Source organism: Kogia breviceps, chromosome 3 (assembly GCF_026419965.1).
Source record: "Kogia breviceps isolate mKogBre1 chromosome 3, mKogBre1 haplotype 1, whole genome shotgun sequence".
Lineage (NCBI taxonomy): Eukaryota > Metazoa > Chordata > Mammalia > Artiodactyla > Physeteridae > Kogia > Kogia breviceps.
This window is the reverse complement of record NC_081312.1, coordinates 158,935,415-158,961,656: the sequence shown is the minus strand read 5'-3', so window position 1 is coordinate 158,961,656 and position 26,242 is coordinate 158,935,415. Positions and strand designations below refer to the sequence as shown.

The 26,242-nt window shown below is 43.2% G+C and overlaps 1 protein-coding gene across 4 annotated transcripts in view; it reads left to right on the top strand.

Moving 5' to 3' along the window:
* DIP2C (disco interacting protein 2 homolog C) overlaps positions 1-26,242 on the top strand; it is a 371,973-nt gene that overhangs the window by 253,334 nt on the left and 92,397 nt on the right. For all 4 annotated transcript variants that reach the window (XM_059056827.2, XM_059056829.2, XM_067030168.1 and 1 more), the window contains 9 exons: positions 2,538-2,629; positions 9,114-9,224; positions 14,779-14,902; positions 15,190-15,299; positions 15,424-15,526; positions 17,295-17,359; positions 20,097-20,190; positions 20,274-20,393; positions 21,679-21,793. In XM_059056827.2, coding sequence (XP_058912810.1) covers positions 2,538-2,629; positions 9,114-9,224; positions 14,779-14,902; positions 15,190-15,299; positions 15,424-15,526; positions 17,295-17,359; positions 20,097-20,190; positions 20,274-20,393; positions 21,679-21,793 — 934 coding nt within the window. The remainder of the gene's footprint in view (positions 1-2,537; positions 2,630-9,113; positions 9,225-14,778; positions 14,903-15,189; positions 15,300-15,423; positions 15,527-17,294; positions 17,360-20,096; positions 20,191-20,273; positions 20,394-21,678; positions 21,794-26,242) is intronic.

Below are 26,242 nucleotides of genomic sequence, written 5' to 3'. Positions count from 1 at the left end.
CCACCAGGGAAGCCCAGTGTTGTTGGGTTTTTTAAAATTCATTCACCCGCTGTGTCTTTTGATTGGAGAATTTAGTCTGTTTACATTTAAAGTGGTTATTCATAGGTATGACCTTATTGCCATTTTGTTAATTGTTTTCTGGCTCTTTTGTAGTTCCTCTGTTCCTTTAGTCTTCTCTTACTCTCTTTGTGGTTTGATGACTTTCTTTAGTGGTGTCCTTAGATTCCTTTCACATTATGTTTTGTGTATCTACTATAGGTTTTTGCTTGATGGTTACCATGAGTCTTACATATAACATATTTATAATAGTCTGTTTTAAGTTGATTAAAAACTTAAGTTTGAGTACATTCTCAAGCCCTACATTTTTAGTCTCCCCCTGTTTTATGTTTTTGATGTCACATTTTACATCTTTTTATCTTGTGTATTCCTGAACTAACTGTTGTAGTTATTTTTACTACTTTTGTCTTTCAACCTAATACTAGGTTTATAAGTGATTAATCTACTACCTTTACTAAATATTTACCTTTACCAGTGAGACACATATTTTCTTGTTACAAATTAGTGCCCTTTCTTTTCAGCTTAAATAAGTTCCTTTAACACTTTTTTTGTAAGGCTGCTTTAGTGGTGATGAACTCCTTTAGCTTTTTGCTTGTCTGGAAAACTTTATCTGTCCTTCAATTCTGAATGATAACTTTGCCCGGGACAGTATTCTTGGTAGGAAATTTTTTTTTCTATCTCCTTTCTAAATCAATCAAGAACTGTTTTATCTTCTTTAATTTAAATCATCAATTTACTCTTTATTTTTTTCTATTTGAAAAATATTTCTAGAACTTGCCAAAAGTGTGTTGTTTCCTTTTTCAAAATTCTCTGTTGTAAATTGGCTTTTGTATGAATTTATGATAATCTCGACTTTAATATTCCAAACTGAGAATGAAATTGAAACTTTAACAAAATATAATGGTGCTAATTGTTTGATTGTAATTGATTTTTTCATTTACAGTGTGTTGATTTTTTTTCACTTACAACAAGTTGATAGTAATTGTTTATTCAGCTATAATAATTTCCTAACATTGTTCACAGTAAATAAATCTGAAGGCACAAAATATTTGTGATTTCTTTAGGAAAAATATAACTTCCTGCATTATTTCCAAAGGCTAGTGACTATTTGGGGCAAAAATATAATCATCAAATAATTGTAAAGTAGCCAGTCTTGAGGAGGTGGAGTTATGGAAGGTGGAGGAGGGGCATGAATAAAACATCACACCTAGTAGTTACTCTCAGTGATCAGGAGTAGGCTAAAATGTATACTGCGATTTTGTTTTTTATAGCTTGCTTTATTATGATGTTAATAAAACAAAGAAACATTTGTTTAGCACATACTATGAGCCAGGAATGTCCTAGGAATTATAAGAATCAGAGATAATGGAAAAATCCTCCTTGTCCCCTAATCACTAAGAAAGAGACAAATTGATAAATCCATTGATAGGAAAACAGTAAGAACCCTAGATTGGGTTGCTGCAAAATCCAATATGAAATAAAACAAATTCAGATTTTTTTCACTTCATAATTTAATTTCATAATTAAAGTGTATATTAATTTAGCTTTTACATTTAAAATAGGAAAAAGATTAGAACAGTGATTGCATTTATAGGAAATAGTTCAAATTGTTGTTATCTTTATTATACTATTATTGCATTAATATAATTTCTAACACCTTGACTGCTTCTGAAAGCTTATAGAAGCTAAAGTTGTAAAAGGCCTTTGTGTGTCCAAGAATTCATGTTAGATTTTAAAGTCATTTTGGTTTGATCTCAGACTGTTTGCTATCACCTGGGTATTCTGAGGAAATATCTGGCACTGGGATGAAGGCAGGGATTTGAATCTGCAAGTTCTTCAAAACTGGTCATTTTTCTCATGTTTTTTTAGTCTTTGTAATCCTGCTTTGTGGTGATATTTTCTAGAGTTCAAAACTTTAAAATAATTCAAAAATTTTACCATAATCTTTATCTAAATTCAGGGATTAGGATTCTAAAATCCTAAAAGTTAGGAAAAGTTGAAGTTGAGAAACTTAGGATGTGGGGAAGGAGAGGGATCAGGCCCTACAAAGCCTGTCTTAAGTGCCCTTTACATTCATTTCAATCACACAAGACAGGACTCATTAATAGAGGAAATAAGTGTCATTTTGCACAACATAAATTCGCATTAACTCCCTAATGCCATGGTCGCTGCCCCATTTTACTCCCTAGAAATCCTCCCCACTTCTGTGATGGTAATTAAATTCTCTATGGCTTTGCTCTAGGTTCTTAGCATCCTAGGTGTATTTGTATTTAATACCTTATTCCAGTGTTCAGGCTTCTCAGATTTTGTAAGTCAGATTTGCTGGCTTTTGTTTCCCATCTTGATTCCAGGGACTCTGAATAACTTGAAAGGCTTAAAGTGAAAAAGTAGTACTCTCTATATAAGTTAATGTGCACACATATACACAACAGAAGATGCATGTGTACAATTAATTGTGTCTTTATAATTTGTATTGATAGGCAAACTGTGGACAAGAAGTATGAAGGTTGCTTACAACATTCTGCATAAATTAGGTACAAAACAAGAACCTATGGTGCGACCTGGAGATAGGGTAAGTGCAATTTAAATTATCACATCTGCAAGACACATGGTCTGAGGTGGAGAAGACACCCACTGTTTTAAAGTTGCAAAGTTCAGTGCCTCCATACTACTAAATCAGGCTTTCTTAACATTTACTGTGAACCAGAAGCAGTTATTCAGCAGGATTAATCTTCACAGTAACTCAGCGAGTTTAACTATAGTAGTTCTCATGTTTTATCCATGAGGATATTAGGACTTGAGAGGGTAAGAATCATATCAGATGAAGGCACATAGCTAGAAGGTGGTATAGCCAGTGCTCATATCCATTTCTGTCCAACTGCAAAACCTGTGTTCCTAACCCCTGACATATGTGGTCTCCTAGTTGGAAGGTACTTGCACTGTTTCCCTGAGTAGGCAGGACAGTTGTGTTTAGAACTTTTTTATATTAGTCAGTGATATGGAAAATCTTGGCAGCAAACTGCTGGTATGTTCCTTTCCTAGTGTTAAATTTCTTCATATAGGCTACTGTCTTTCGTTGAAAAGCACCATTTTATTCTTACTGCAATCTGCTAAGTTACTGAGAACAGATATTAGTATTTCCTTTTTAATGTTACACCCAGAGCAGTTAATAATCTTGTCCAAGCTTTATACCCCAATTAAGATGTGGGACTGAGAGTAGAACCTAGTTTTCTTACCTTAAATGGAGTGATTTTTTTTCCATATGTTGCTATGTGCCTCAGAATGCCCCAAGACTGGGTTACCCACCTGCACCCAAAGGACTCCAAATTAATTTTACAAAAATATCATTGTAGAGTACCATAAACCAACAAGAATACAAGCTATGATTTACTTAAGAGATATTATAAAAACATGGGACCATTATGGGGAATTTTTAATAAGATTGCTGCAGCCCCAGGATTCTGTGGTAGGCTATGATTCTTTCCAGTTTAATGAACAAGTTTGACCTTTAGCTTTTAAAAGTCAATTATAGGTCTCACACTTCCTCATTATAAAACTTACTGTAAAGCTACAGCAATCAAAGCTGTGTGGTATTAACACAAAGACAGATATAGACCAAAGGAATAGAATAGAAAACCCAGAAATAAATCCTTACGTGTAGGGTCAAGGGACTTTCAAGAAGGATGCTAAGACAGTACATGGGGGAAAGGATAGTCTACTCAACAAATGGTGGTCGGAAAATTGGATATCTATAAGCAAAACCCCAAAATTGAACCTTTATACCATATATTTAAAAATTAACTCAAAATGGATTAAAGACCTAAACTCTTAGAATAAAACATAGGGGAAATGTTTCATGACGTAGGATTTGGCAATGATTTCTTGGATATGGCACCAAAAGCACAGGGAACAAAAAAATTGAGAAATTGCACTTCATCAAAATTTTAAAATTCTGGGCTTCCCTGGTGGCACAGTGGTTAAGAATCCGCCTGCCAATGCAGGGGACCACAGGTTCAAGCCCTGGTCTGGGAAGATCTCACATGCCACGGAGCAACTGAGCCCGTGTGCCACAACTACTGAGCCTGTGTGCCACAACTACTGAAGCCTGTGAGCCTAGAGCCCGTGCTCTGCAACAAGAGAAACCAGTGCAATGAGAAGCTCACGCACCACAGCAGAGTAGCCCCGCTTGCTACAACTAAAGCCCACACACAGCAACGAAGACCCAACACAGCCAAAAATAAATAAATAAAATAAATGTATAAAATTTAAAACTTCTGTGTACCAAAGGACACTTTTGAGAGTGAAAAAGAAACATACAGAATGGGAGAAAATGTTTACAAATCATATATCTGATCACTAATCAGTAGGGAAATATACGTCAAAACCACATGAGCAGGGCTTCCCTGGTGGCGCAGTGGTTGAGAATCCGCCTGCCAATGCAGGGGACGCGGGTTCGTGCCCCGGTCCGGGAAGATCCCACATGCTGCAGAGTGGCTGGGCCCGTGAGCCGTGGCCGCTGAGCCTGCGCGTCCGGAGCCTGTGCTCCGCAAAGGGAGAGGCCACAACAGTGAGAGACCCGCGTACCGCAAAAAAAAAAAAAAAAAAAAAAAAAAAACAAAAAACCACATGAGCTACCACTTCACACATTAGGATGGCTGCTATCAGAAACAGAAAATAGTAGGTGATGACAAGAATGTGAAGAAATTGGAACCCTTGTGCATTGCTGGTAGGAATATACAGTGGTGTAGCCACTGTGGAAAGCAGTACTATGGTGGTTCCTTAAAAAATTAAACATCTGATCTGATAATTCCACTTCAATTTCAAAAGAATTGAAAGCAAGGACTTGAACAGATATATCTACACCAATGTTCATAGCAGCACTATTCACGAAAACCAAAAGGAGGAAGCAACTCAAGCATCCATGGTCGGGTGAATGAATAAACAGAAGGTGGTATATTCGTATGGTGTAATACTATTCAGCCTTAAAAAGGAAGGAAATTCTGACACATTCTACAACATGGATGGACCTTGAGGACATTATGCTCAGTAAAATAAGCCAGTCACAAAAGGATAAATATTGTATGGTTCCATTTATATGAGGTACTTAGAGTACTTAAATTCCTAGAGACAGAAGAATGATGGTTACCAGGGGCTGTGGGAAGCGGGAAATGGGGAGTTCTTGTTTAATAAGGACAGAGTTACAGTTTAGGAAAATGAAAATGTTCTGGAAATGGATGGTTGATGATGGTTTTACAACAGTGTGAATGTACTTAATGCCACTGAACTGTATACTTGAAAATGGTCAAGATGGTAAACTTTGTTATATTTATTTTATCATGATAAAAAAAAGTCAGTTGTAATATATCTCCATTATCTGTAATTTGGTTAATAGTCTTAGTCGTTTTTTAAAAAAAAGTCTTTGGCCTTCAGACTCTTGAAGTTCCTTTACAATAGCAATTACAGAATAAACCATCTCTGTTCTGCTAAGAAGTTAGTAGGAAGGTGGGGCGCAAGTTTTGATAGAACAAAATATGTAAAAAGATTTTCTTTAGCAGGGGGTGGTTTGAATTGTATGAGGTGGGACTACTTTTCTAAATTATTCCTTTAAAAAGTTTTCATATGGCTGGCACCTGGCATGTGCGTATAAATACTTATTAAATAAGCATGTGACTGTAGTATTCAATTGATAATAACCTTCTGTCACAATAAACAGGATTCTTTACCTCTTTGAAAATCATTTTTAATTAAATATAATTTTCTGAGGATAATGAACATTCTGTCCTTAGCATAAAAATTATAGATGCTTTTCATGTGGGTGACCCTATTAATGCACTTTGGGGAGTACTGCTTGGGCTTTGAAAAGGCATTTATGTGCCTAAGCTGAATAGGTTTTCAGGATATTGTAGTGGGAGCTGTGTAACAAACAAAGATGCATCATATGTGAAGCCTGCCTTCAGAGAGCTTGCAGAGTTAAAAAAAAAAAATAAAGACATTGATAATTGGCTATCTGTAAATTGGAAAATGATACAGGTCCCCAAAATAGGTGGTGAGAGATACAGCTGAACTCTTTGGGAAGGACAGAGAATATTCTCATTTTAGGAGCTTCTGGAATCTGAGAAGACTTCTTGAGGAGAAAAAGCAAGCCCGTGGCTCTTGGTCAGGTTGTAGAACAGAGTGTGGAAAGGAGCTGAGGGGGGATTGTGTGGAATGTAGACAGAACCAGCCGGGCACTGGGGCAGCAGGGCTGTTACAGGAAGACCAGCGGAGGAGAGTGGAGGAAGGAGGTGGTCTGTTGACGCTCTGTGCATAGTTAAGTGCGATGAAATATCAGAGAATACATAGGGAATTGAATGAAAAGAAACCATGTGGGTTTATGAAAATGAAGCATCTGTATATTTGTACAGTATTGCACTGGAATCACTGTGCAGTCACCCAAAAACAGGACTTGTGACTGATTGAGATATAAAAGGAAAGTTTGGTGAGAATGATACAAATACAGTCTTCCGAACTTCCTTAAAACAAATTTTTTTAAAATTCAGTTTTGATTCTAAAAGAGCCTTTAGCTATTTGACCATTTTCTATTTGTTACTTTTATATTTTTGAGAGCATATAATGCACAATTTTATATTCTGCTTTTGTTCACTTTACATTAATATAACATTTCATCCTGTTTTAACCCAACTCTGCAAGGTTATATAATATGGCATTATCAGCATGAACTTTAGTGATCGAGCAGTGGGAATTTTAAATCCTGGATCAAGTTGCCCTTCCTTGGAACAGAGCTGGGATAGGAGCCAGACCAGAAGCTCCTCTTGGAAATATGTTGATCCACAGTCTGGCTCTGGAAGCAGCACCTTCTTTCTCTCGGTTCTATGCTCTTGAAGACTCCTGCGTGTGGAATAGGTTAGTCCTAGGAGGACTAACAAGTCCGAATTTAACTAGTCCTCTATGAGTGGGTGCAGCCATTAATTTTGGGTGGAACTTCAACATCTTCTGCATTTTCTTAACATCCTCTGTTTTGGTTCAAGGAGAGCAGTCTTGCAACAGTGGTGCCTTGGAAGCTTTGCAGACATTTGATTGAATGTTGTTGCTTTGCCAGATCCAGAACTAAAAACAGCTGCTGTCAACTCTCAGACCACCAGTTGAAGGCAGAACACCTGAGGCCAGTGCAAACCTCAGATCATTTTTAAAATAATTGTTTGTGGTTCATATGCAGAGACATGCAAATAAATCCTTTTATTCCTCCTTTGAAGTCCTACTGATAGTAGCCTGGCATCTGTCTGGGTGCTTTTGGGACAAAATAAGGATTAATATATCTAATCAGTTATTTCACAGGGTTTCTTAAAATTCTTCAGTAGTGCAGAATGGCTTTTATTGGCCTTAATGGTTTCATTTGTCTCTCGTTTGGCTGATTTTAGTAAACTGCAGGAATGCCATATAGAAAGGCAATCTTCACATAATTCCAAACTTAATTTTATTTCCATCAACTATCCTGTGTTGCTAACAGAGCCAAATTTAAGACACAGCCTGCTCCATCCTCAGCTGTCATCTGAGTCCTTTATGCCAACCTGCTTACTTAGATATTGAGGTAATTAGGATGTCTTGTCCAACTGTTCATGACAAAGTTAATAACTTCCAGTTAGGGCATTTTTAAAGAAAAAAATGTGTTAAATTCCTGAATGAGGTAATACAAAAATCATATACATCTGCTAAATCATGGGATTTATGTGCTTAATTATCAACAAGGAAGAGCAGTGCCGATGCTGCAGCAACACATGGGAGAAGCTTGTGTTAAAGTGGAAGCAGAGTCCTACAGAGCTCAGTGGGGATCCAGAAATAGGACTGCCTGTTGCATCCTGAAGGCAGCTTCCAGAGCTAGAGTAGGAAGGGCCACTCCAGAAGGAGCATCAGGCAACAGGAGAGCAAGCGGATCGACATTGCGTTAGCTCCACGGCAGATGCTAACCTGAGCGCCAGGTGAATGTAAATGGGATGAAGCTGACAACATAAAGGAAAAACTTGACAAGTTTACATGCAACATTAAATACACTAATAAAAATAAAACAGAGAATATTATATTGAGAAGTCTGCATCAAATGTAAGAGTTAATACTATGAAATATATTTAAAGATTTTATGGGAAATGTCAAAACACTAGCAGATAAATAGGCAAAGGAAATGAAACACAGTTCATACAAGGACGAATAATTAATTATAAGCCACCTGATGGAAAATTGTTCTTCATTAAGATTCCCTTCAGGACTATCAGAAAACATTTGAAAAATCATACTATCCATTATTGGGTTATTTGGATAGTAATCTAAATTTACCTTTTAGAACTCCATGATTATTGTACTCCTGGTTCTTCAGAGGCTGAGCTGGAGAGGCGATGGGCGGATGGAGATGTGTGGGCAGGTGTTCACGGAAGCCTTTCCTGGGAGGGCAGAAAGCCAGATGCCGCAGGTGCGGGCTGACCGAGCGCCAGCTCTCAGGGCCGGGGCCTCGTGGGCAGCTGTGGTTCACGGCTGCCTGCTGTGTGTCAGGCACGGTGTGAGCTCTTGCATACATTTTCTCATTTGACCTTTACTACAATGCTAGGGCACTAGTATTCTCAATTTTCAGGTAAGTCAAGGCTTGGGGAGCTAAATCTGAGCCGGGATCAGAGTAGAGTCAGCTGTGAGCCCAGCACTTTAGGGAGGAAGTGCACAGCGTTCAGTTACGATGGTGAAGACTGTGTGGATGTACGAGGATGCACTTCAGAGCCCAATGAGAATAGCGAGAGACAAATAGTATATGTACTGTGGTTTCACCTGTGTAAAAATATGTGCCAATGGGGGAGATAACATGTAAACAGCAAGGGTTGTTGTATTCTGGTATTCTGGTGCGGTGTCAGAGATGACCCAGATAATCTGTTGGCCTTCCATGTGAGATCAAGGAAAAGCATCTGATAACTTATTAAAATGCACCTTACTAATACACATTTTTCAAGCAGGGCATCTAAATTTTTTCCCGTGGCATCGTGTTAGTGGTTAATCCCTCTCTCTCTGTGTTGGTCCAGGTGGCACTGGTGTTCCCCAACAATGACCCTGCCGCCTCCATGGTGGCTTTCTATGGCTGCCTGCTGGCCGAAGTTGTGCCTGTGCCCATCGAGGTGCCCCTCACAAGAAAGGTAAATAACGTATCTTTCTGTTCAAGCCTGTTGGCAGGGAGGGTCGGCTCTGCTGCCCTGAAAGGTTCTGTCATGGAGTCAGAATGTGCAGACAGCCATCTTCAAGAGAATTCATCTCAGCGGGATGTGGATCAGGAAGCACAGGGCTGTTTGCCTTGTTTCTGAGGCTCTGTGCAGGTTGTCGTTGGCTGTCCCAGACAAGGGAGCAGCATTGACGCTGCAGCTCCACTCAGCAGCCGGATTGAGCTGCTGCCCTGAGGTGACGCCTTCTGTGCGTTGAGCAGGGTGATCTGCCAGCAAAGCAGGTGTTCCAGTATCTCGTTCCTCAGTGTCACTGCACTAGAAATCTGGGTAAATGATAGATTTTTCACTTATTTTTATTTCAGGGGTGGCAGTTGTTGCATTTGTGCAGGTGTTTGGACATTAACAAGTTCCAGGTTCAGCTACGATTTGTTGGATCTTATTCTATGATTAGAATAAATAACTAATCTTGCTGTTACAGTTGTAGCCGTAGTCCAGTGTCGGAACCCTACACAGCAGTGTGTGTGTCTTTGTCCACGTAAATGATTGGCTTCTTGCACCACAGACCTGTGGTAACTTTGGAAGGGAAGGCAGAGGGAGGAGGCTGTGCTGAGGTTGACCCTGACGGTCCCCCAAGAGGTGCTCTGATGCTGTCGAAGGAGACGGGCCTGACGGCTGTGGGGATGACCCCCTGCCACTGGGTGGGTTATGTGTCGTGCCCTTGGGCTCCACCCTGCATTCACCGGGCCGTCACTTAGCCCATCATCATGAGCAGACTGTGTGGGGTGACTCTTCCAGCTCCAAAATGCTAAGGTTTTCATGTGCCCAGGCTCAGAGTTACCAGAGAATCTTCCAGCTGCCTTTGTGGCTACTCATTATGAAAATGGGGAAATGCCTCAAAGTCTGTTCACAGTGTGTGGGTACCTTTGAAACTCTGCTCCTTGGGTCGGAAGGAGAGAACGTGGGGATCCTTTAGAAAAAGGTTGGGGAACGGTTGCTGTTTCCGCGTTCCTGGGTACAAAATCTGCAAGTTCCCTCCTGGGCCTCCTAGGCACCTGCAAGTGTCAGGCGGGGCGGCAGGTGGCCCTGGAAAGGGGGTGAGCCCTGCAGCCACTGACATCAGAGCCCCCTCCAGTGGCCTGAGGAGAACCCTGATTTCTGCGAGGGTTTTCCTCTAGCATTCCTGGTGTACAATACACACCCCATAAAGTGCTTCCTCATCTTCCTGAACCCTATGACCTTCACTATTGACGAGAAATGCGGAAGCGTTTGGGGAGTTACTGAGCAGGTAGCCACGTTCTCCTATGTGATTCTTTGATGCTGTGACTAACCTGGAAAGCCTCTCAAGGGATGTGTGATGCTCCTCTTTAATTGATATCTAATTCAGTGGGTTGAGGTCTTCTGGAAATAGAAAAGAAAACCCTCTGGATTCTCTAGTCAATGGCATCAGGATGCTAATTTGGAGGAATTCATAGGCTAATCAGAGAAGAGACTGATTCTCTGTCAGCACTGCACTAAGCAGACTCCAGAACATTTGTTATTGTTGTTATGAGTAGCAGTTATTGTTTACTCATCACATATAGATTGTCTACTCTACATCTATAGCCTGGTGTCTTCCAGACCAGGTCTGGTTTGCAGAGGAAAATCAATTGAATGAAGAGGCACCTGTCTCTGCCACTTCCTGACCAGGCATTGTCTAGCCGGTCCAGGGCGTCTCACCTGCAACTCCTCTGGGTCTCCTGACACGTGCCTGCCAGCCATCTCAGGTGTTGCAGGCTGTGACCTGCCAGGTGGCTCTGTCTCACTCACCTCTCAGACCCATTCAGACCCTCATATTGTCACCATGTACCTCAGGACCAGGAACCCTCTCTCAGAAGAAAAAGCTGAGGTTTCTTCTTGGCCCTCTCTCCCTCAGAACATTTCTGAGGGGAACAGAACCAGCAGATGACACAGGTTATTGTTAAACCAGAAGCTGTGCGTTGGGCCTCAGTCTGTGGTTTCAGAATGTAATGTTCATTCTTAGAAAACTTTACTTGTTTTTAAATAAAAGAATCCACTGGCTCGGTAGCCATTCAGCACAGGGTAAGATGTGCACAGGGGTGTAGGTGATGAAGTTTGTGAATCCTCTATCCACCAGTCCTATGCACGCTAGTCTTGTCTTAAAATAAAGGGCCTAATGAGAACCAAATTTTCAGAATCATCAATGTTGATTAGCCTCACGGAACGATTTAGTCCCATGTGCATTTATTTATTCTCTGTTCTGGTTCTTGGGGTGAGGAGAGAAGGCTCATTTTTCACTTGAAGAGTTCATAGTGGGAGAAATGGGTGTCCCTCTGATGGTTTGGCCACGGAGTGGGCAGGGGCAAGAGAGGAGCCTCCGGAAGTCTGTGCCACGATGGGCAGATCTGGACAGTGGCTGTCCTCCTTGCCCTCTCGAGGTGGCTGAGCTGGTCTGTGAAGGCCAGATGCTAGCAAAGTGGGCCTGTGGGCTGGCGGATACCACTGAGCCGCATTTCCCTTCTGCCAGCCTGGGAAGTAGCAAGGCTGTAGCGGGGGTGGAATTGTGCGTGTTCTAAGTGCCATAGGGCCAAAGACCAAGTGGGCCCCGGAGGCCACAGGAGTCTAGCCAGGCAGGGCCTGGCCCATCAGCACTTGCCTCTGGGCTCAGAGGGGGCTCACTGTCCTGCACGATGCAAACTGTTCTTTCCTTAGAATCTAGCACATGCCCCACTTGTTTGCTTTAACCAAGGTTTCAGATGTCCTATTAAAATGAAACATCTCTGGAAGGAAAAACATTGATGTCTTGTCACATACTTACAATCTCACGTGAACCATCACATGATCCTTCCCTTGGGAGTGCATTTTGCTGGAAGAAATCGGAGTTGGGGTGGGGAGGGAGGGAAATGGGGCAGCCCGAGGGTGACACCCACCCAACGGAAGTGTTTGTGGGTAGAAGGTTATGCCCCACCTCTGGGATTTGTTTTAAAATAACAAATCTGCATGTGTGCATGTGTTTGAGGTAAGAGATGAGACCAGATTTGCCAATGTTAATAATCGTTGGTGCTGGATGACAGGAACATGGGATTTCTTTCTCCTTTTCTTTGTATCTTTGTGTCTGCTTGGAAATTTCCAGTATAAATAAAAAGTTTAAAATTAATTGGCAAAAAAACAATACATTAATGACATGTTTCTCTTAGTATTGATAAGGAAAATTTCTTGGGTCAGGTTTCTTGGATCCCCTGGTTGTATGGCTGTAAAAATCTTTAAACTAATGGGTCTGCAACCTGTCTTGTGTTGACTCTGCAGAGTAATGCATCGAGAGCCCCTCGCTCTGTTTTGTCTTTGCGTTATTGTCTTACCTCCTGAGGCAGCTGAGAAGCCAGCGGTTTGGGCAGGCAAGCATCAAAATTGGAAAAGCACCAGCTAGTAGTTGCAGGTCCACAAATCCGGAACGAGTTCATGAGAGACGCTTTCCGTGAACTCACCTCACATTTACTGGAGAGAGAGTCCTTCTCATGGGTATGGCTGATGCTTTCTGACCTGGAGACCGAGACAGGACGGGGTGGGGATGGTCGAGTGAGCGTTTACTGCTTGAGAGTGACTTGTCAGAGACCGTGGGCATGGAGAGACTGCCGGGGAAGGGACATGCTTTGTCAGCTCTCTATGTTGGAGACAGATTGAAAGTGAAGGAAAGGTTTGAACTCAGCTGTGGGTCAGTTTTTCTTGCACAGCAAAAGAGAGTCATTTGTGAGATTTTGTGGTCCTGGACAGCTCAACTCTACAGAGGAAGGGCCCCTGAGCCCAGCCGCAGGCCAGAAACAGCCATTCCAGGGAAAAGCAGTCAGGAAACATGGGAGGCAGTGTCAGGGCCTGAGTGCTCTGGCCGGCAGGGCAGTGGTTCACGTGCCTCCTGAGTAGCTTCCTATGGAGCCTTTCTGGACAGTGGTGTGGGGTGTCTGGGGGCTCCCAAGCATCGGGGCTCAGGGCCCTGTCCCCAGGTCCAGGAGAGATGGCCCATGGAGGCCACGGATGGCTCTCTGGGCTCTGCCAGAGACTCTGGGGTCAAGCTGGGCTTAATTTCAGGTATCCCGGTGCATGAAGGAGACAGAGCACTCTGAGAGCAGGTGGAGGGGTCTCATCTCAGCCCAATAGGGTACTTGGGTGGGGCTGTTTCTGCGAAGCTGGCTTTTGGCTGGACCTCTGAGTAGGAATTTCCAGACCAAGAAGATGGGGGAGGAGCAGGCATGGAAGCTGAATTTCATGGTAACCATGGATTCTGTTTACGGTTACTCTCAACCCTTCCTCTGTACTTCAGGGTCTTTAGGAGCAGGTATTAGGAAGACAGGGTCCAGGGGACAACGGACCTCCACCGTGAACCCTGACAGGTCTTGCAGTTGGCCCTGGGGCTCCCTCTCCTGAGCCATCTGAGCCTGTCTGTAGGCGGTCCCAGCAAGTTCACTCTCATAGAGAAACACCCTTCTGCTCCTAAACCCGGCTTCAGAACCTATCTCCCCACCCCTTCACCTGGTCACAGCTTTTGGCCAGGTGATACCCAAATTCACATTGAAGTGACTGATTATAATTCTCCTTGAAAAAGCACTGCTTGAAGGAACAATCCCACAAGGGTCCCCAAAATGGGAAGGTCCTCATCCGCGGAGCACCAGGCCTCCTCCCCCTTGTCGGGGCTGCAAGGGCGTTGGGAGACCGGCTGTGCGTGATGCTGTGTAAAGAGACGCGGCTTTTAAATCTGCAGTGAGGAGTAGGAACTAGGCACTTGGAAGACGTAGTTTTGAGATGTCGTTGTTGCCGATTTTACTGGGGTGAGAATGTTGTCTCACGTGGGAAGGAAGGTGACAGCCTCACCACAGTCCTGACGTTTCCCTTCTAGGAATGCCGGCTGCTTCACGGCTTTATTTTCTGAATCATAGCTGGTGGGAGTAAGGAAGGCGAGTTGAACTGACTGGCGGGGTGGCTGGACGCTCAGGGTGGTGGCGCCTGGAGCTGCCCCTCCCGCAGCATCTGCTCCCAAGTCCTGGCAGTCAGTCTGTGGGGCGGCACCCCTCCACGCACACGCCCTTACTCTGTGGTCGGCATGGGTGTCCAGTCCACCACGCCGGATGTGATCAAAGACTGCTTGGGGTTAATGTCCTGATTAACCAGAGATGTGTTCTTGGACCCTCTCTGTGTCCCGAGGTCATGGTCTTGTACAACCAGAGGGGAACAGAACAAGACCCCCTGAGTACAGCACACTCTGTGCTCCCCGTGTGCATCCCTTACAGCCAGCCAAGGACACAGCGCAGGTGATGAGACTGAGGCCAAGCTAGTGCCCTGTACAAGGTCAGGCAGCTGGCAAGTGGCAGCCTGAGGTTTGACCCCAGCTGTGCAGACACCAGCCCGTGCTCTGGCATTCTGGTTGAACCTCTGCTCAGGGAGGTTGGTGCCATCCCAGGGCCCGAGGGCGAGACTGTGCTTTGTTAGGAGAGCGGCCATCACCTCTGCTCGTGACCCTTCTCTCCTTGCTGCCATCTCCCAGGACGCAGGAAGCCAGCAGATAGGGTTCTTGCTTGGAAGCTGTGGAGTGACTGTAGCCTTGACAAGCGACGCTTGCCACAAAGGGCTGCCGAAGAGCCCGACGGGGGAGATCCCACAGTTCAAAGGTGAGCCTCAGTGCCAGGCGGGGAGGATGTGCTCCGAGGCATCTGTGCCAACACACCGTCCACACACGAGGTTTCAGATAACACCCCCACATGCTCTCAGCCTGCACGTGATGTGCTGTAACTGCAGGAGGCTTACGGCACCTTAGCCGTGGCCTTAGACTTGATGGAAACACCAGAGATTTGGTCTGGCTTGTGCTGTTGTGAAGCATGCCACCAACGGGAAGGTGGTGTCACACCTGTCTTCTGGGGGATGCTTGCCTGAAAGGAATTTGTCCTTTATTTCCAAGGTTGGCCAAAGCTATTATGGTTTGTCACAGAGTCAAAACATCTCTCTAAACCTCCTCGAGATTGGTTCCCGCACATTAAGGATGCAAATAATGACACTGCGTATATCGAGGTGAGTTGCTGGGTCTGGACGAGGTTGGGGAACTGAGTGACACACACTGCAACCCTTACACAGCTCAGGGTCAGAGGTGGGTGTGGGCCCGGAGCTCTACCCTCTTGGCACCTTCTCATTGCAGTACAAGACATGCAAGGATGGGAGCGTGCTTGGGGTGACCGTGACGAGGATCGCGCTTCTGACCCACTGCCAGGCCCTCACACAGGCGTGTGGCTACACAGAAGGTATGAGCAGACCATTCCCGAGGGACCCTGACCCCAGACCCCAGCCCTGTGAGATGAGTGTTGTTCCTACTAGTCACTCGGAGAATCGTGCGGCTCCACTGAAGGTCTGTGTGTTGGATTGTTTAGTTGGCGTCTTAGTCTACTCTGGCAGCCAAAACAGACACCACAGACTGGGGCTTAAACAACAGATGTTGACGTCTCACAGTCTGGAGGCTGAAGTCTGAAATCCGGTGCCAGAGGGTTGGTTCCTGGGAGACCCCCTTCCAGGCCTGTGGACGGCACCTTCTGGCTGTGTCTTCATACGGCCTCTCCTCTGTGTGCAGAGGGAGCTCTGGTGTGTCTTCCTCTTCTTACAAGGACACTTCCTATTGTTTCAGGCCCCACCCTATGACTTCATCTAACTTTAATTATCTCCTTAGAGCCCCATCTCCAGGCGCATTTATATGTGGTGTTAGGGCTTCAACGTAGGAATTTGGGAGAAAACAGTCTAGGCCATAACAGATAGTTGACACCATTGATGTGTATTTATTCCTGGCTGCACAGGAACCTCTTTGGGAGCTTTAAAAAAGTGCCCATGCTAAGTGCACTCCCCTCCCCGCAACTGACTTGGATTCTGGGGCTGTGTTTCACAGTCAAATAGTTGGTTTCCATGATGTGCTTTCTTTGCCCTGTTTGGGGTCGTCCTGGAGGCACAGAGTTAGGGTCACTGGAGGTAGCCATGTTGACAGTGCTGACGGGCTCATGGAAGGAAGGATCAGACCCCACATACCCACAGCTCCCTCCTCTGGAGTGTCTGCCATCAGGTCCCCGCACTGGCCACGTCGCAGGCACCTGCCATGCTGGAGTCTCTTCCTAGTACCCAAGCGTCTGTCACGAGCCACGGATGAGACACTTTTCTCTTTTTGCTGTTCTCGTTTGCTTTCTCTCTCTCCCCATCCTTCTGGCAGTCTCTCTTTTTAAGAACAGTTCACTTGTCTCGTGGAGATGTTCCACTGATGTTTGGTCCCTGGACAAGTTTCCCAGACATTTTCACATCTGGAGACACACTGCCTGTAATGATCACCACCCTGTTTGTCACTGTTTTCAGTTTTAGTTCTAGTTTTTCTCACAACCTCATGACCTGTATTCCTTGCCCTAATTTCCTAAAGGTCCAGGGCCATCACTCTTGCAGGGGTTGGGGAAGATAGATACTTGCTTCCTGATTCTCCACTTTTAAAAATCTTGCTTAAGATAGAATACAGGCTGTGTATTTTGAATGTCCCTTTTTGAAAGGGGGTGAGGCACTCAGTACTGAAGCTTTGGCGAGCATTCTAGTGGCAGGTTTGCTGGAAATTGCCTTCTCCTGCAAGTACACAGCATTTCCCTCTCTTGGGAGAACATGTGATGGAAATGAAAAGAATCTTTTAAGAAAGAAAAAGGCAGGGAGAGGGAAAACAAATATTGGGTTGGCCAAATAGTTCATTAAAACCCAAACGATCTTTTTGGCCAACCCAGTATATAAAAGGAGAAGGAATAAGGTGTTTTAAGTGATGCTGTGAAGAGCTATTGCTGTTAAGTTGTGTGTCAGAATACTCATCTAGAAACATTTCCCAGGCAGGCCAGCATTTTAAATGGGTCTGATTGGAGGCTGCAACATTTCTGTAAAGACAGTGAAATGATGTTTTTCTAAGTCCCATTACTTCCCACTGATATGATACTGGTTTTTTTTTTTGTCCTTTGGTCTGTGACCATCTTCCGTTAAAATTTTTGACTCTTTTTATTTGTATAGCTGAAACAATTGTGAATGTGTTGGATTTCAAGAAAGACGTTGGGCTTTGGCACGGAATCCTAACAGTAAGTGAGACTCCTCTTGCTCTGCAGTGTCCTGTTTAACTTTGAATGTGCTCAGTGTGGGGATTAGAATGATGATCTGTGTACACAGTGGCTTGGGTAAGCCCCTTCCTCCCACATTATAAAGAAAAGTTACCATTTTTAGAAGTCTTAAGTTAACGTAACTTCCAGGAGCTCAGCAAACCAGTGGGTCAGTAGCTGCTTGCCTGCATCGTGGGCCTATGCTCTGAGGCTGCGGCTATGAGAGAGAGCGGCCTTTTTAGGCTCAGGGAAGTTCAGGATCTTTCTTTCCACAGTTGGCATTTCAGATTGTGCAGAAACGTTGATGTCTTGCATTTGGGTCACTTTGCCCATACATCTGACTTGGCTACAAAATTCTTGTTTTATCTTTCTGTGAATCATTGTTTAATGAACGTTTTGGGAATTATGCTGCAGGGGGAAACGTACTTTGAGATTTCCCCTTGGCCAAAAATTCAACACAAGTTGCAGAGAATGTATATCTCATTTTTGTTAGTGCCACTTGAGAAGTGATGACCATTCAGAGCTGTAGGTACTTTTGATAGAGGGATAACCTTATTATTAAGATATGCTTAGCACTTAAGAAATATGTGTAGCATCACTGCTTCAAATCTCCCTATGTCTGTTTCATATGTGATGATTTCCACTCACCCTTTTTTTTTTAAGTTTCTTATGGTGAAACTTTTTATCTTTTTAGAAGCAGAAAACTCTAGTAGTTTTACATGAGTGATAGGAACATAAGTATAAAAAGAGGGATTTTTTGTCTCTTGATAAACCAGAATTTATGCAGACATCATATAGCCAAAGGTTTGGGGCTCTGGCCCAGCCAGCTTCCTTCTGTTACCATCCGGACACTAGTCGGTGAGACAGAAACACAGCCCCACACACGCATTCCCCGTGACCTGCTGGTGTCATGGGAAGAGCACAGCCCCAGAGAACCCAGGTTGGACATTGGTCCTTCCTGCTGTAGCTTGTGACTCTGGGGACGTCACCTGCTCCTGTGCCCAAGAATCATCTGTTGCCTGAGTCACTCTGCACCTCGGTTTTCCTATCTGTCCAATGGGAATGTTGACTGTATGAGAACCACATGGCTGAATGTTCAGTGAGTGCCTGGCCCATCTACTTGCTTGATGACCGTTGCCATCAGAGTTCTCTCGTGACAGTCTTGCTTTCAAGAGCTCTGTGATCTTGTTGACGTGGTCACCCGCCTGCTTACTGATGCTCTGGATTACTGCCTCCGGAATTGGTGGTTTCTGAGTCTGTCTCTGGCTGCCACCTTGTAGAGTGAGACAGGTCTCTGGCTAGGCAGCACGCACTCTTCCAAGGCATCTTACCTTCTTTATGGTGAAAGATGCTCCCACCCCCAATATAAAATGGGGAGCAAGCGCGAGGTGAGGGAGGTGAGTGTTAGCGGTGAGCAGGCTCACCCGTGCGGAGGAGGGTGCATGTGGTCAACTTCCTGCAGAGCTTCTGAGCTAGACCAGCGCTCTGCAGAGTGTCCGTGCCCTCTCTCGCCACCTCCACCCACAGTGGGGGCAGAACCGACCAGGAGGGATCTTGTCCAGTGCTCCCCATGTTGTGGTCTCTTCCTGCCAGTCTGTGCATGCAGCCGCTCAGGTGTATGAGTCCCAGCTGCAATGTGTGAGGACTGACCATTTACTTAAAAAGTTAGTCTTTGTCATCCATTTTAAAGAAAGAAACCTTTTACGGGTGCTGGTCTACATGATCCAGGCTAGATGGAAGAGTGAGGGCGTTAAGACAACTTTCCACTGCTCCTTGGATTTCAGTGTAACATTTAATAAAGGAAATTAGTTTTGTGAATAAAAATGAGTAGAATACACCAGAGAGAATTAAGCTTCAAGACTGAAAGGCCAATAAAAAAATGATCATTCAACTTAAGATTTTATAAGAAAAGGATTTGGACTTAGATTCTTTTTTTTTTTAATATCTTTATTGGAGTATAATTGCTTTACAGTGGTGTGTTAGTTTCTGCTGGGTAATAGAGTGAATCAGCTGTACATATACATACATCCCCATATCTCCTCCCTCTTGCATCTCCCTCCCACCCTCCCTATCCCACCCCTCTGGGTGGACACAAAGCACTGAGTTGATATCCCTGTGCTATGTGGCTGCTTCCCAATAGCCTGCTGTTTTACATTTGGTTGTGTATATATGTTCATGCCACTCTCTCACTTCGTCCCAGCTCACCCTTTCCCCTCCCCGTGTCCTCAAGTCTATTCTCTATGTCTGCATCTTTATTCCTGTCCTGCCCCTAGGTTCTTCAGTACTTTTATTTTTTTTTTTAGATTCCATGTGTATGACTTAGCATACGGTATCTGTTTTTCTCTTTCTGACTTACTTCACTCTGTATGACAGTGTCTAGGTCCATCTACCTCACTACAAATAACTCAATTTCGCTTCTTTTTATGGCTGAGTAATATTCCATTGTATATATGTGCAACATCTTCTTTATCCAGTCATCTGCTGATGGACACTTAGGTTGCTTCCATTGGACTTAGATTCTTGAATTGTATCAGTAGAAGCAGGAGTCGGGAGGACTAGACAAGCTTTGAGAAGTTGCCTCCACTCCCACAGCCTCTTAAAGGATCATCCCCAGTGAGATGCCCATGTGGTCCCCACCCCCCCGCCAGGGTGCCCCTGGCAGCAGGGTGAGTCCCACGTGGAGCCCTCCCCCACTCACTGCCCAGTGTCATGCTTTCAGAGCGTCATGAACATGATGCACGTGATCAGCATCCCGTACTCGCTGATGAAGGTGAACCCACTGTCCTGGATTCAGAAGGTCTGCCAGTACAAAGGTGCGTTGCGGAGGCTTCCCCTTTAATGTCACGCCATCCTGCGGCACAGACGGTGACTCACTTCCCCCCTGCTTCTCCTTCAGCAAAAGTGGCCTGTGTCAAATCCAGGGACATGCACTGGGCATTGGTGGCACACAGGGATCAGAGAGACATCAACCTCTCCTCTCTCCGGATGCTGATAGTGGCCGACGGCGCAAATCCCTGTAAGTGAAGGCACCAGGCAGTCAGGAGGGGGCCTCATTCTCCAGGTTTCATTCTCTGGGGTTTGATTTTTCCCTTTTCTAGTCTTTATAGTGAAGAAGTGGTCTTAAGATAATAGCCAAATAGTATTACTCAGCGTAGCCTACGGGCACCAGGGCCTGAAGGTCCAGACACAGCTCTGGGGTTGAGTCCTAGCCCTTCCATTTCCTGATTCTGAAGAGAACATAACTTACTTGTTAAAATTCTTCTCCTTTTTTTAGCTGCAAGATGGTACCCAGTCATCAGATTTTATGAGGATTAAATGAAGCAATCCCTATGTACAGTTCCCTGGGATATAATAAACGCTCAAGAAATATTAACTATTATTATTTTATGGTCCATAGTAGTTTTATTGATCAGGAAATTTGATTTGTCATTTTTAATGGAATTTTATGATCAAATCCTGTAGCAGAAATTAACTAGGTAAAATAAATTAGCAGTTCCACAGAATACTGTTAATATACCTTGAGAAATATTTCAGTCAGTTGAAACAAAAACCCAGCTAGCTTGTTTTTTATGAGAAGAGTATATAAGCAAGAAGCAAAGTGAATGTATGAAGTGAATTAAATGAACAATGTATGTTTCTGACCACATTTGTAAACTCTGCAGCATATATATTTGTAAATTAAAGCAGTATATACTTTCTTAAAGAACATCTGATATGCAAAAGTAGACTTGCATACAGGTGATTTTGTATTAGTTTTATAAATGATTCTTCCATTTACAAAATAACTCCATAAATTGTGGGCTGTTTAATACACAATTGATTTTGCCCATAACTCTTCAGAGTAATATATTAGTCTTACAGGAAGCAAGGTAAACTTGTATTAGGAGCTAGTTTAGCTGATAGGTTCCTATTAATTATACCTTGATCTCTTCACTCATATTAATATAGAGAAATGTTTTCTTCATTTAGTTGGGTTTTGATTTACTCATTTCTTGGAACATGCATGTTGAAAATGGTAGAACATGTCTCAGAAAAGTTATTAAAGTTAAGTTCTTCAGTCAGCAAAAAGGTTTTAAGTATAGAAGTTGCATTTTTTAAATTCTTGAAGTCTGTGTTTGAGAATAATATTATCTTTCATTGTAACACGAGTGGTAAGTTATATATTAAATGAAGTATTCTTCCGTGCTGCCTAACTCCACATGTGCCTGAATCCTAACTTCAAAAGCATATTATATTATGGCATACTTTTAATTGTTCACATTGCTTCGCCTGTCTGATTATCATCCCCCCTTTCCCTCTAGGGTCTATTTCTTCCTGTGACGCATTTCTCAACGTCTTCCAAAGTAAAGGTCTACGCCAGGAGGTCATCTGTCCTTGCGCCAGCTCACCAGAGGCTCTCACTGTGGCCATCAGGAGGTACTGCTGTGTTAACTCAAGTGGGCAGCCTGGGGAGGGGTCTCATTCAGCAGCTAACAGAGACCCGGAGCCATTGCAGTTCATCTTAGTGTGAGAGTAAAAACAGGACCCAGATTTTCCAGACGAGGTTTTATTCTTGTGTATTCTAGAATGGATTATCTTAAATAGTCTAGATGCGTTAGTTAGAAACTCACTTTTCACTCTGGAGGTTCACTGTAATTCCCGAGTGAGTGGAAGTCTGTCCACAGGCACGTTGAGCAGTAAACTTTGTCCTGGCAGGTTACGCACATTTACATTTGCTTGTATTAGGCTCAGATTTAACTTGAGGGTAGAACAGAGTAAATGTTGGATGAAACGAAATTTTTGTGGCCACCCCTGTGCCCTTGGACATGCAGGTTTTATATCATCTTCATTTTCTGCAATACTGCACTTTAAAAACTGGTTTTCTGAGCTTTTGAACAGCTCAGCAGCACATCAGAGGGCTCTGGGGCCTGGACTCTCCCGCTGTGTGGGGCTGGGCTTCTGGGGCTCTTGCTAAGGCCAGCAAGCACAGTGAGTGCCCTTGGTCCTAGGTCACTCCTGCATCACTGCCTGCTTCAGAGCCATTGGGGCCTGTCAGGGACAGGCCGTGGTTACGGCTCATAAGAGCTCACCCTGCCCAGGGTGAGGAGGGCTAGAGCGGCCTGTCTGACCATCAGCAGCTCCCAGTTACCCACACTAACCTGAGAAAGGAGGGTTTGCATCACCCAGACTTTTGCAGCCTATACATGACTAATTGCCCAACATCTTTGGGTTCTGTCTCTAAGTATGTTTTATTTCGTGTCACACCAGTGTGCTCTGTTGTAGCAGTGGATGACAGCTTTCGGTGCACAGAGTGCATGAGTTCTGCTCTTTTTACTGTAAGGTTGGGATTCGCAAAAATATTCATGAAAAGATTGCCCTTAAAAGAGACACCTTCTGATGCTCTTAGGAGTTTGTTAATGTGAAATTAACCAGGCCACATAACAGGTTGAGAAATTGAAAATCTTTGAAGTATCAGAATGAACTTTTTAAAAATAAATAAATAAATAAATAAATTTATTTATTTATTTATTTTTGGCTGTGTTGGGTCTTCATTGTTGCGCGTAGACTTTCTCTAGTTGCGGCGAGCAGGGGCTACTCTTCAGCGCAGCGCGCGGGCTTCTCATTGCAGTGGCTTCTTTTGTTGCGAAGCATGGGGTCTAGGCGTGAGGGCTTCGGTAGTTGTGGCACGTGGGCTTGGTAGCTGTGGCACGCAGGCTCAGTAATTGTGGCTCGTGGGCTCTAGAGCGCAGGCTCAGTAGTTGTGGTGCACGGACTTAGTTGCTCCGTGGCATTTGGGATCTTCCTGGACCAGGGCCCAAACCTGTGTCCCCTGCGTTGGCAGGTGGATTCTTAACCACTGTGCCACCAGGCAAGTCCCCAGAAGCCGCTTTTAATTTTGAGTGAACCAGAAATTAAAAGTCTGTAACATAATTTAAATTGATGAGGAGATATGGCACCATTAACCAGAATCCAGTCTTCATTTTTTAAAGGATGGCATTGTCATCCCCAAAAGAGAAGGTTTGCAACAAATAATCTTCTAACATTTATGTCCAACCTTGGAGTACCAAACACATCAGGATTGCAGTAGCAAATTTGCCATCACGTTGTCCTGCAGAAATCAGTATTCAAGTATGTGTCTAATTTGACTCTAAGGGGACTCAGCCTCCGGAAGCATGTTGGGTCCAGCAGTCCCAGTTTGAGCCCCGCCCACTGGTGGCTGGCCCTGTGATCCTGGGCACATTCCTTCTCTCCAGGGCCTCGGTTTCCTCCACCAAGAAACAAGGGGCTTGGACTAAGTAATCTCTCAATTTCCTTCTACCTGGTAAATTTTTAAGATTCCACAGTTCTGTGAAATAGTACAATTGCCACAGATGATTCACGGAATGAATGATTCATTCATGTAGACTTATTATGATCAAATGATTTGCTCATTTGCTTTTCCTAAAAGTGTATTCTCTATGCCTTTAAGATATGTTGTATAGATTATGCCAGAGTTGATTGGCAGAGGGTGAAGGTTTGAGCAAAGGAGTTTTTTTTTTTTTGAAGATGACATGAAAAAAAAATGGTATTTAATTTGTTCAAATTCAGATTTTTGTTGTTTGATTTACATTCTTATAAGGTACATAAGAACATACTCAACAGAGCTGACCATAACCTGCTACTCCATAGAGCTGTAGTTCCCAGCCAAGGCAATTTAGAAGTGCTGGCAAGACCTCATTTTAACACAGCCTCCTGACTGATGTCTGAGAATGTCATTAGAATGAAATGCCACTTATTTACATTTAAAAGTAGGACTTGAGAATTGGCATTTCTTACAGCTTTAGACAAAAAAAGAAAAAATGATGTTTATAGGCGCTGCCTCACATCTAACTCTTACATCTAGCTGATATAAGTGCAGTCCACGCTGTTAACAGCCTATACAGAAAGCTTTCAAACTTGTAAAAACTGTCTTCATGTGGGAGTAACCATTTATAACACTGGATCAGTTATATTTTCCTAATAAGTTTTTTAACCTTTAAGTTATTTTTTAGGTACAAGGATACTCATAGGGAGGACACGTGAAGAAAAAGTAGGCTTCTTAGTTTCAAACGGTGGACAAGTGAATTATTCTTCTTACAGGAAAAAAAAAAAGATCCTTTAAACCTTCTTCATGATCTTCCAGTTGTGGCTGCTGTTATACAGTTTGTCAGGTTATGTGCCATTATCAAGAAGCCAATACTATTAGCTCATTAGCGTCAAATAAGCTAATAAATAGTTTGAGATCTCCATTAGTTTATGGAATGTTGTCCCTGCCCCTCAGTAATAAATGATGTGCATGAATTGAATGAGACCCAACATCAGGTCTTATTTTCTTCAAATAAATTTTCTTCTTTAAGAGGACTTTATCTGTGGGCCAAAGTAATGAATAGAATTTTTATTGTCTAGTGGTAAAGCTCTTATTTTCAGAGAAAAAGTAAGATGCATATACTGCACTTATATGTAGTCAACCTAGAGCTTTAGTGCTAGAAGGATGTTCATCTGGTTTCATTTTATACATGAAGAAAAAGAGGTGCTTTTCTAGTCTAATAAATAGTTCCAAACAGACAAAATATAGACAATAGGAGATTCAGAGCTTTGGCAATTTTTGGTTTATATAAGCAGGGTATTGACAAGTTTCAGTAGAAGCCCTCCAGAAAGCAGGGTAAACCTGAGGTCTTCAGCCTGTTCTCAGACCAGCACATGTGCCTCTGTTATATGGATCAGCAGGTAGGAGGAAGCAAAGGATTTTTCATTGTTTCTCTAAACATGTTTAAAAATCTTCTATAAAAATCTTTCTTTAAAAAGATTTAAAAGTTTATTAGCAAAACTAGGCAAATTAGCCAGGAAATAAACCCATGAACCTTTGGTCAGTTAATCTATGACAAAGGAGGCAAGAATATACAATGGAGAAAAGACAGTCTCTTCAATAAGTGGTGCTGGGAAAACTGGACAGCTACATGTAAAAGAATGAATTTAGAACATTCTCTAAAACCATATACAAAAATAAACTCAAAATGGATTAAAGACCTAAATGTAAGACCAGCTACTATAAAACTCCTAGGGGAAAACATGGGCAGAACATTCTTTGATATAAATCACAGCAATATCTTTTTGGATCCCTCTCCTAGAGTAGTGGAAATAGAAACAAAAATAAGCAAATGGGACCTAATTAAACTTAAAAGCTTTGGCACAGCAAAGGAAGCCATAAACAAGACAAAAAGACAACCTACTGACTGGGAGAAAATATTTGCAAATGATGTAACCGACAAGGGATTAATTTCCAAAATAAACAAACAGCTCATACAGCTCAATATCAAAAAAATGAACAACCCAATCAAAAAATGGGCCGAAGACCTAAATAGACACTTCTCCAAAGAAGGCATACAGATGGCCAACAGGGACGTGAAAAGATGCTCAACATCTCTAATTATTAGAGGAATGCAAACCAAAACTACAATGAAGTATCACCTCATACTGGTCAGAATGGCCATCATCAAAAAGTCTACAAATAATAAATGCTGGAGAGGGTGTAGAGAAAAGGGAGCCCTTCTACACTGTTGGTGGGAATGTAAATTGGTGCAGCCACTCTGGAGAACAGTATGGAGGTTCCTTAAGAAACTAAAAATAGAATTAATCCCACTCCTGGACATATATCTGGAAAAGACAAAAACTCTAACTTGAAAAGATTCATGCACCCCATTGTTCATTGCAGCACTATTTATAATAACCAAAACATGAAAGCAACCTAAGTGTCCAATGACAGATGAATGGATAAAGAAGATGTGGTACATATATACAGTGGAATACTACTTGGCCATAAAAAAAGAATGAAGTAATGCCATTTGCAGCAACACGGATGGACCTAGG